Raw genomic sequence first — 9,685 nt, 5'->3', positions numbered from 1 at the left:
GTCTGTCATGAAAACAATAATAAAAAAAATAATGTGAAGGTTTTCTTTTGCCATATAAACTCAAGGCATATGTGTAACTTAGGATACTGGTGGCACACATTCCTGTTATTACTGCTTAATTATTACTTCACATTAAAGATTTAACACGTTAGAAATTATGCAAAAGCGACAACGTTGCGTTTTGCTAGAATTTATTCACATTACCCTGCCACAGAATACAATGAAAACGGCCGTAACACCTCAGCGTTACAACAGGAAGGTTATAACGTGAGGGTTATTTACAACATACGGGTTATAAGGGAGGTGTCTCCCTCCAGAACCCAGCACCGCCATTATTGCCCCGCACCCTTCACCCCCCCGCCGTGACTGGGCGGGAAGAAGGTGCCGGAAGTGCAGGCGGAGCGGCGGGCGGGGCCCGCCGTTGCCAGGCGGAAGTGCGCCGGCAGGCGGCGGTTGGCGGCGGTTGGTGTTTAAAAGGCCGTGAGGCGGCGGCAGTTGTCCTGCCGGCAGCGGTCGCGACCCGCGGCAGCCCCCGGGCGGAGCGGGTCGAGATCGGAGCGGGGTGATGGTGCCCAGGGCTGCCGATCGGCTGCTGATCGTCGTCTCCATCCTGGAAGGTGAGCGGCGCGGCGGGGGCTTCCTGGCGGCAGCCGCGGGTGTAGGTTTTTCTTCGTGATAGGCTGATGTTCTCTATCTGCTGTCAGCGATCTACTGTAACGCTTCTTAATGCTGACCTGTGTGCCTGACTGTGCAAGCGAGGGTTTTGTTGTTGTTGTTGGGGGTGTGTCTGTGCTTTCTGTTTGTAATGTGCGTTATTATTCTATTACTATTACTCTATTGTATGACCTATTTTACCCAATTACTCTATCAGGCAGTGTAGGAGTAAGGTAAGGAGTAATGTGTTTAAGCTAAAAGAGGGTAGACTTAATTTAGACACTCGTAGGAAACCCTTCACCCAGAGGGTGTTGAGGCACTGACACAGGTTGCCCAGAGAAGCTGTGGATGTCCCATCCCTGGAATTGTTAAAGGCCAGGCTGGATGGGGCTCTGGGCAACCTGGTCTGGTGGGAGGTGTCCCTGCCCATGGCAGGGGGTCTGGAATCAGAAGGTCTTCAAGGTCCATTCCAACCCAAACCATTCTATGATTCTATTTCTCTGGCTATTTATGTTGTTTGCCAAGGTAACTTAACTTAAAAATTAAGATTCAGTCCTCTGAAAGGCATGTAGCCCCTTCCTGTGTGGTGACATATGCAAATTTTAACAATTCATTTTGCCACTAAAGTTATTAATCAGAATATAGAATGGTGCTGAATCCAGGACAAATCATAAAATCATTCAGGTTGTAAAAGTCCTCTAAGATCATCTAGTCCAACCATTAACCTAGTACTGACAAGTCTACCACTAAACCATGTTCTTAAGCTCTACGTCTACATGTCTTTTGAAGACCTTCAGGAATGGTAACTCAACTGCTTCCCAGGACAGCCTGTTTCAGTCCTGCAGAACTCTTTCAGTAAAGAAATTTCTTCTAATATCTAACATAAACCTCCCCTGGTGCAACTTGAGGCCATTTCCCTTCATCTTGTCAAATAGTATGACCTTAAACATTCTGTTAATCCACTAGTGAATTTTTTTGAAGTCACGAGTAACTGGAAAAACACCCTTCACTATGTTCATGAGGTCATGTTCCCTGCTTTGATTTAAGACAGTGGTCAAATCTGTAATGAAGGAAGAATGTTTAAACTTTCCTGTTTGTTACCTGTTGGCTTGATCTCGTCCTTGTCATAGATTTCTCAAAATTAAGTCATACTGGTTGCTCGGTTTCTTTCTTAATTATTAGGTGTTACGTAATATCTCACCGTTTCTGGGTGCTTCACAAATGGTTTGTTCTTTCTTAACTTTTAAATAGCAAGAACGCATTCTTAAAATACAGTTTTAGAGTAAGTTCAGGGAAGATATGGGAAATAATTTTATGAAATTGTTTAAGATGAACATCTGAGCTCGCACTTTTTTTTTTAATGATGGTGTCAGGCAATTACACTCTGTTGCAGGGCGGTATTTTCCAAAACGACCGAAGTACGTGCTTATAGTTGAAGCAAAGTTTGATGGTGAACAGCTGGCTACTGATCCTGTAGAGCATACTGATCAGCCAGAATTTGCCACTGAATTGGCTTGGGAACTAGATAGGAAAGCACTTCATCAGCACAGGTAATGGTGGAAAGTTAAATCTGAAATAAATTTTCTTTGTAGATAAACTTATTTTTCTTATCCTTACAGCTACTGAAATACAAGGTTTGTATTATTTTTGTCTGAGCTTTTTTGGAATTTTTCTTAGAAGCCTTCTTTTACCTATATGCTGATCTACCATTTTGTTTCCACAGCAAAATAAAGTCGTATGTGTAAAGATAAGTGAGTTTAAAAGTTTCTAAAGCTTCCGTTTATACTACTTAAAAAACAAAAAGGCAAATTAGAAAAGCTATAGTTTAAGCATTGGATTCAAGCTTCCCTTGTGTATGCCATGACACAGAATTAAGTTAACTTTAAGCTTGAAAAGTCTACGTAAAATCTTTTTGAAAACTTAAAATAAAGCTGAGAAATTGGTTTTGGTTTCTATAACTGTCATTGGTTTTGACTAAAAATATTGAGGTAGTATTTTAATGTGTCAAATAAGTTCAAAAGACTATATGAACTTTGAGGAGCGAAAAATGGCTGTATGTACTTTATGCTAGACACTTCATCTATATGTTTAAGTACTTTTAGGTGCTTTGCAAAAATCTTTTTCTCACAAGTGTAACTACAGCTTAATGCAAGTTGCATCACTTATTTCATGCACATGGATGAGGTTGGGTTTATTTAACACTACTGTTCTATTTTAATAGCATTTGAGGCTTTGTGAGACTCCAAGCAACTCTTCTTACAAAATTATTCATTTGCTCATTCTATGTTGCTTCATGCTGAATTTTTGGAAGTTTAATGTAAACTCAGTTGCTGACCTATTAGAACTAGCTATGTTATGAATTTCAATAAGTTGTTGTTGGTATGCTTGAAACTTGTGAAACACTTACTGTGAGCTAATTGCAGAAGTAACTTCTACAGCTTGGATTTCAACTGAAATGTTCTTACAGGTTGCAGCGTACACCTATCAAACTCCAGTGTTTTGCATTGGATCCTGTATCTTCAGCTAAAGAGAATATAGGCTATATTGTACTTGATTTAAGGGCTGTTCAAGAAAAGAAACAGGTATAAAGACTTTACAAACTGATGTTTTCACAACAGTGCTGCTACAGATAAATTAGAATCTGAATTGAGGCAAAGGCGTAACTTCTGAGTCTTGTTTTGAAGGAGTATGAGTCCTATTTAATAGCACTTTATTTTTAAAGAGATCTTGACTGTATAAGAGCATGGGCAAACAAAAATTATTTGTACTAATCTCAATAGAATGCTCTACAACATGAGAAAGCTAAATGTGTAGATTTAAATAAAATTTTGCACTTCTGAATTTGAGAATTTAAACACTTCTAAGCAATGTATTTAAGCATTGCTATCACTTAATAACTTGTAAAAACTTACTGAAGTCGTTGATATTGAGCAAGTGAACTGAGTCTCCATCAAATCAAGACTTTAGAGCCTGAAGTTGTTTTTGGTGTGTGCATGTTTTTTTGGTTTTTTTAATGGGTTTCTGTGCAAGATGTCTTAGGGGTTCTGAAGTTCTAGCCCCTTACACAGCAGGGGGGTTGGATGGGGAGGGATGGACACGGGACATGTAATATTGTCTATATAAAATGCATTCATGAAAATTCTGTGTTGTGCTTGATCAAAACAACTCTGATGTGGGTCATGACATGACCCTGGTTTCTTATTTTAAATCACGATTCATAAGGATTTGTGATCCATATAATGTATTCTGCACCCTTACAGCTGAAAACTTAAAAGTTCTCTTCTAATTGAAAATTTATGGTGTATTTTGCTAGCCAACTTGTCTACTGTGCCAATCAGTGGAAAAGAATGTTCAACTCTTCTTTCATTCTATGGCATATTTAGTGTAGTAGCATATTCAAAACAGACTGTGTTTTTAGAAATGAATGCTGAGGTATATTCCTGTAAGTGACAAGATAGTAATACCAGAGCGAGTCTGTTTTCTGTAAGCATATTTTAATTATCCATCTGTTTTTAAAATGCCTTTGGCCTTTATCTTTGTTTATGCAGACACCAAAATGGTACCCTCTGCTTAGTAACAAGTACTCTAAATTTAAATCCGAAATACAAGTAGGTGTGGTGTTGGAAACTGATACAAAAGCATTGGTGGATGGCTTTAAAGCAAAGGAGGCACCCCCTAGAGAAGGGAGGGGTAAGTAACATGATGTCATTGGCTTTGAATTAGAGGTGTTCCTGTGACAGATCAACATATCACTTGTTGCAGACATGTTGTTTGAGCCTGAAGAGAATTTTTTGTATTGTAGCATTAACTAACCCTAAATGATATGTATAGGAAACGTACTTTGTGATAATAACTTCATTCGTTACTTTGGTAATAGTGTGATTTCAGGTGGACAGAGATGCAAATTAACTGGTCTTTAAAATCAGAATCAGGGACTCAGTACTAATGGCATTTCACTCTGGTTAGATTTCAGGGTTTTAGAAAGTTACGTAACCATAGAAATAAGAAACCTTCTTTAGAGAAGGCAATTTCACTTGTTTGAACTTGGAATTGCAAGTTGTACAGTAGGGTACTGTACTGTTTGTTGCGTAGACTGCTTTTCTTTACTGATTTTTTTTTGTCAAGCTTAACCACTCAACTTACATTGTGTTTATTTACAAGAAGTATTTGGAGTAACATCTACACTAAGTTAACTGTTGGGACTAATTCTAGTTCTGGATTCCTTTGTACTTTCCTTTCAAAAAGTAATTAGTGAAATGTGTCAAGTCTGTTAGAACTTGAGTATTGCTTGACAGTAGTATAGTAGCAACGCTCTTCATTTGTGCTGTGCTGGTCAGTCAGTCTTGTGTCTGGGATTTTTTGTGAGTTGTTTATTTTCTTTAAATACCCTTAGAAGTGTGATGTTTTTGTTTAAAACAAAAAAGTATGTATTTACCTTCCCCCATCCCAAAGTCAACGTATTTCACTTAAAAACTGAGCCTTCATTAGACTAGTGTATTTTCTCCTGCATTTGTTCTGATAATTTGTGTTCCTGCCCTGAGGGTAACTTTTTTTGTAATTCTGCATTAGTCATTTGCTTATCATAATCATCTACATCTGTGGGCTTGCAAAAACAAAATATTCAGTTGCAGTATTTTTCCAAGATTTCTGGCCCTGACTTTGTCTTCTCAGCCACATTGCAGGAGTGGCTAAGGAGTCTAGTTACACTTAGCTTTCATCCTTTCATGTTCACAACAAAGCACCAGGAATTTTACATACCCTAAAGTTTGTAATAGAGGCAAGGAATGTGACTTGTTAATCTTCTAACTCTACTGTGATTTTTTGATCCACAAGCTGTCTAACCTTCATGACACTTGCAGGTGATATAGGAAATTCCTTCTCCCAGCACTGTCTTCCACTTTTTGTTTTCTGTGGAGAATTAATACAAGTTTGCAAGTCCTGTTCATTTACTATCTCAAAATTAGTCAATGCCATACTTACACAATGGAGGAAAATAAGCATGTAGGCTTTCACAGGTTTAAAGTTCATGTTCTAAGCATTGCATATGACAACACTAGACTACTCAGTTCCAGTTTTGTTGGATAGCTAATGAGATGTTCTTGTTTTTCAGATTCATGCACTTTGATTTTTACTTCACTGACCTGAGTGGTCTAATGTTTCCAGTGTCTGAAACTGTGCCTTCTGGCTCACAACCAAAAGTGCTGTGTGATTATTAAGTGCTGTAATCTGAGGTGCTTTGAAATGTATTGAATTACTGGTACTATGGAGTGGTAACTGGTAAACCAGAATGTAAAGGGCTTATTCTTGAGTAGTCATTCTTTTTTTAATCCCCGTTTTTTATATCATATCTTATTTTTAAAGATGTAGGATGTGGAAACTAGAGATATGTATTTTAAGTGTGCATTATGTATAGCTACAAGCTCTGCATGCCCTGTCTTCTAAACATGCATAAAGTACATTGTATAACATGTTTTTGTAAGTATTATTTTATATAATTGTTCCATTTGCCTCATTTTACTGTTTTGAAGTACGTGTAAACTATTTTGTTAAGTACAGTCTCAGTGTAGCTCTACAAATAACTATGGTTTCTCTGCCTCCTTGCCTTCAAGAACTCTCTGAAGACGAGTTTCAAAATTACATTGGATCATAAGTGAATTCAGTGATTTTTAGATGTATCAAGGCTACTGGGCTACCTGCCTGGGGCATAAAGCAGATGTTAGAAATTCTGTCTGCCCCAGTAATTGAGCTGGCTGTTACACTAGGTATGCTGTCTTTTCAGTCTGAGCTGTTTAATAGTCCGTGGTTCTGAAGTCTGACCAAGAGTTCAGATTTCACTTTAGAGTTCATTTTTAGAGGTTGAAAGCATTTGGGCTGTCAGGATCTTGCAACTGCAGATGGAAAGCAGTGATCCATAGGCAGTAGATGGTGGTTTTCATGTTGCATATTTCTTCATTTTTTTTATTTTCCTTCTGATAAAGAAATACAGGTGAGCAAATCAATGCTTTTTTTGTTGTTCAGTGACTTGACCAGTCAGCTTGTAATGCACAGTGTATATTAAGTGGCACAATTTTCTCGCACTAAAATAAGTTAACTGCAGCCCTCTTTAAATGGCTTTACTTTAAATACCTCTATGTTGCTGGAGGCTAGCTCATTAGAAACAGTGACCATGGAGCCCGCACCCTGTAATCACACTCACCTGTGTCTGAGTCCTGTTGTGACCATTTTCCTCTATTTTCTAGAGTATTATAAAAACCTGTAACGCAAGTCTCCACTATTTTATACGCTGAAGACTTCAGATGAAGTCTTCAAATGAGACATTCTAAAGCTCAGTGGAGTGAAACATCACGCTTCTGTCAACAGTTAGTCTGTCATATGCAATTACTGTCTTGCATTCCTTTTGACAGGTGAGAGTGTGATGGACTCAGCCTATGAAATGAAGTTCTCTTCATTGTAACAAACTAACATTCTTTCTAGTAGTGTGCAAAACAATGTGTCCACTGAATAGAAATTATCTAAAAAAACCACTCTAGCTATTGTTAAGTATACTTAAACTTTTGTTTTGATGAAGTGCTTTGGAAACAATCATAAAGATCTCCATTGCATGTGTGGTAAGAAAACTTACAGATAAGTAAAGGTAAAATTATGATTATATCAATTGCTGCGGGAATCTTGTATAACATAAGTTACTAATTTTTCTCTTCCCTGTTAGTATCTGTCCTTCTTTCTGGACTAGACCCTAAAAGTATTGTACCAGTCCTGAATGAAGAAGAGGGCTATCATCAAATTGGACCAGCAGAGTGTTGCAGAGACTATTTTGTTTTGTCTGTAACCATTGCATTTGCCACACAGTTGGAACAGGTTTGTTTCATGGCCAGTTTAGTTTTGAAGAAGTACTATGCTACGCCTGTATTTTTGCCTTCCTATGCCTTATTTCTACTCAGGATTTTTAATCTTGTTGCTTGTAATAAATAGCCTTGTTGCCATATTGAATTAATAAAAAATTGAATTTTGAAACATTATGTAGTGCTTATATGTCAAATTACAGATGAAAGATCAGAATTGGGGGGGGGGGGGGCACTAAAACTGTAACTTTAAACTATGCATTACATTAAAGTTCATAATTTATACTGTAACATAAGAAATGTGCATGGACCACAGCAGATTTACCTTGTGAACTGTTCTACAAAAATGTAAAAACGTCAATATAGCAAGTATGTTGGAATATTAAACTTCACCATCAGAGCTGCTTTCCCTAAAGGAAAGGGGAAAACTTCAAAGCTTCCCAGACTGGCTCTGGAAAAGTTTGCCTAAAATTAGAACCAAAGGTGATCTTGAACTTAGGAATTGACTTCAGTTTTCTGTATGACATACTTTCTTTCATGAGTGCAACAATACAGGGTTTCAGGTTCCTGGTCATCCTGCATGTTAAACAATTCAAGCCCCTGCTATTTTGTCAAAAGGATTTGGTTGACTCTGACAGATATAGTGTGACTTTGGGGAAGCTCTCAGGCATATGGTATACTTTGCTATTTTTCAAAGAAAGTCCAGAGGACAGCAGCTAAATATAGTGACTGTTTCTTCCAGGCTAGTTATATGATAGGCTTAATCTTCTACTTGTACAGCTGTTAAAAACTGAACTGAAAGTAAAAGCCTTATCTGAAAGCTGATAAATCTTAGGATTTGATAGAATGTGGTGGCCATATGCTAAAGTTCTGAAAAGATTAAATACCATTTCATACAGATTGTGAATTTAAAAGGTAGAGTTCATATGTTGCTTAAGGGAAGGACGTAATAGCTTGGATAAAGTGTCATGCTAATGTGATTAATTCAGCTTTAGACAGCTATTGTGTCCAAGCTGTGCTGTACCACAACACTGATACGTTCTTCAGGTTTCTCTGCATTGTCTGATTTCAAAGTACAGGCTTGCCCAAGTTATGATGGCTAGAAGTTGTGACTTTGATAATGGTTTGGAATTATTGATAGCTCATAGTATATGACAAACTTGCTTGGTCTTATCCACTTCAGGGAAAATAATGTAATTTTAAATGCCAGAATTACAGGGCCATGTGAAATAAATTCACTAATCACTCCAGAGCAGTTTGTGCCATTTGAACTCACAGTTGCAATGTCTAAAGGAAGGAGAAGCTCTGTTTTTGAATGTTCCAATGTTTTATGCAGTCACATAAGTAATGCTATAACCATGTGGATTAGATACTGAATTTATTTACATTATAAATATTTCGTGGAGGTGTTGTTTTTCTTGAATATTTGTACAGGGCTTGTCATTATTGATTATATAGTATCATTTACAGCCCTTGGTGCTGGTATGTGTTGCCAGTAGTTTGAAAGGGATCGTTTTGAAAGTTTCTGGTATCCTTGTTAAGTAAGTCTGCTTTTGAATTCGATTTGAATATTAACATGAAAATTTTCTTTTTAATTTTGTTGGTACTGTAAACTGGGGTTCAGGATAGCTGCTCAGAAGTTTGAGATAATTTAAATCCTTCAGTTTCAGAAGTTTTGAGATCATTTTAAGCCCTTTAGTTTCCAACATAGTGCCTGAAGTTTGCAGTAGCTGTACAATAATGAAAGATTTCTTCTTCTCCATTTCTCTTTTAGTTAGTTCCTAGTACTCTGAAGCTTCCTGAACGACAGACTGAGTTTTTTTTCTACTACTCATTACTGGGAAATGATGTAACAAACGAAACTTTCACTGATTTAATTAATCCAAACTTTGAGCCAGAAAGAGCTTCAGTTCGAATTCGTAGTACAGCTGATGTTCTTCAAGTTTATCTTTGCGCACAGTCAAAATTGCAGGTAAGTGTTTTCTTTTCAAATGTGAATGGAAAACAAATTAAATGATGAAAAAAAAAGAAACAGAACCTATCTCCGGATAAAAGGGAAAATATTTTTTTTCCAAAACAAGATTGTATTATAACTTGGTTTTCATAGAGGGTTTTTCATGGAGGGAAATACTGTAGCAGCAAGTTTTCTGCATAGATGGAGTGCATTTTTTTTAAATGGTGGGTATATA

The 9,685-nt window shown here is 37.3% G+C and overlaps 1 protein-coding gene across 2 annotated transcripts in view; it reads left to right on the top strand.

Moving 5' to 3' along the window:
• The first annotated feature begins 416 nt into the window (after positions 1 to 416).
• Positions 417 to 9,685, top strand: part of CEP120 (centrosomal protein 120) — a 61,715-nt gene continuing 52,446 nt past the window's right edge. The window contains exons 1-6 of one of the 2 annotated variants that reach the window (XM_048048794.2): positions 417 to 617; positions 2,048 to 2,204; positions 3,122 to 3,236; positions 4,203 to 4,344; positions 7,364 to 7,512; positions 9,271 to 9,468. In XM_048048794.2, the coding sequence (XP_047904751.1) occupies positions 566 to 617; positions 2,048 to 2,204; positions 3,122 to 3,236; positions 4,203 to 4,344; positions 7,364 to 7,512; positions 9,271 to 9,468 (813 nt within the window). In that variant the 5' untranslated portion in view covers positions 417 to 565. The remainder of the gene's footprint in view (positions 618 to 2,047; positions 2,205 to 3,121; positions 3,237 to 4,202; positions 4,345 to 7,363; positions 7,513 to 9,270; positions 9,469 to 9,685) is intronic. The other variant, XM_048048795.2, reaches the window with a different exon arrangement.

The sequence above is a fragment of the Anser cygnoides genome, chromosome Z (genome assembly GCF_040182565.1).
Source record: "Anser cygnoides isolate HZ-2024a breed goose chromosome Z, Taihu_goose_T2T_genome, whole genome shotgun sequence".
NCBI lineage: Eukaryota > Metazoa > Chordata > Aves > Anseriformes > Anatidae > Anser > Anser cygnoides.
The sequence above is the reverse complement of the archived record's forward strand: the minus strand, read 5'-3'. Positions and strand labels throughout refer to the sequence as shown.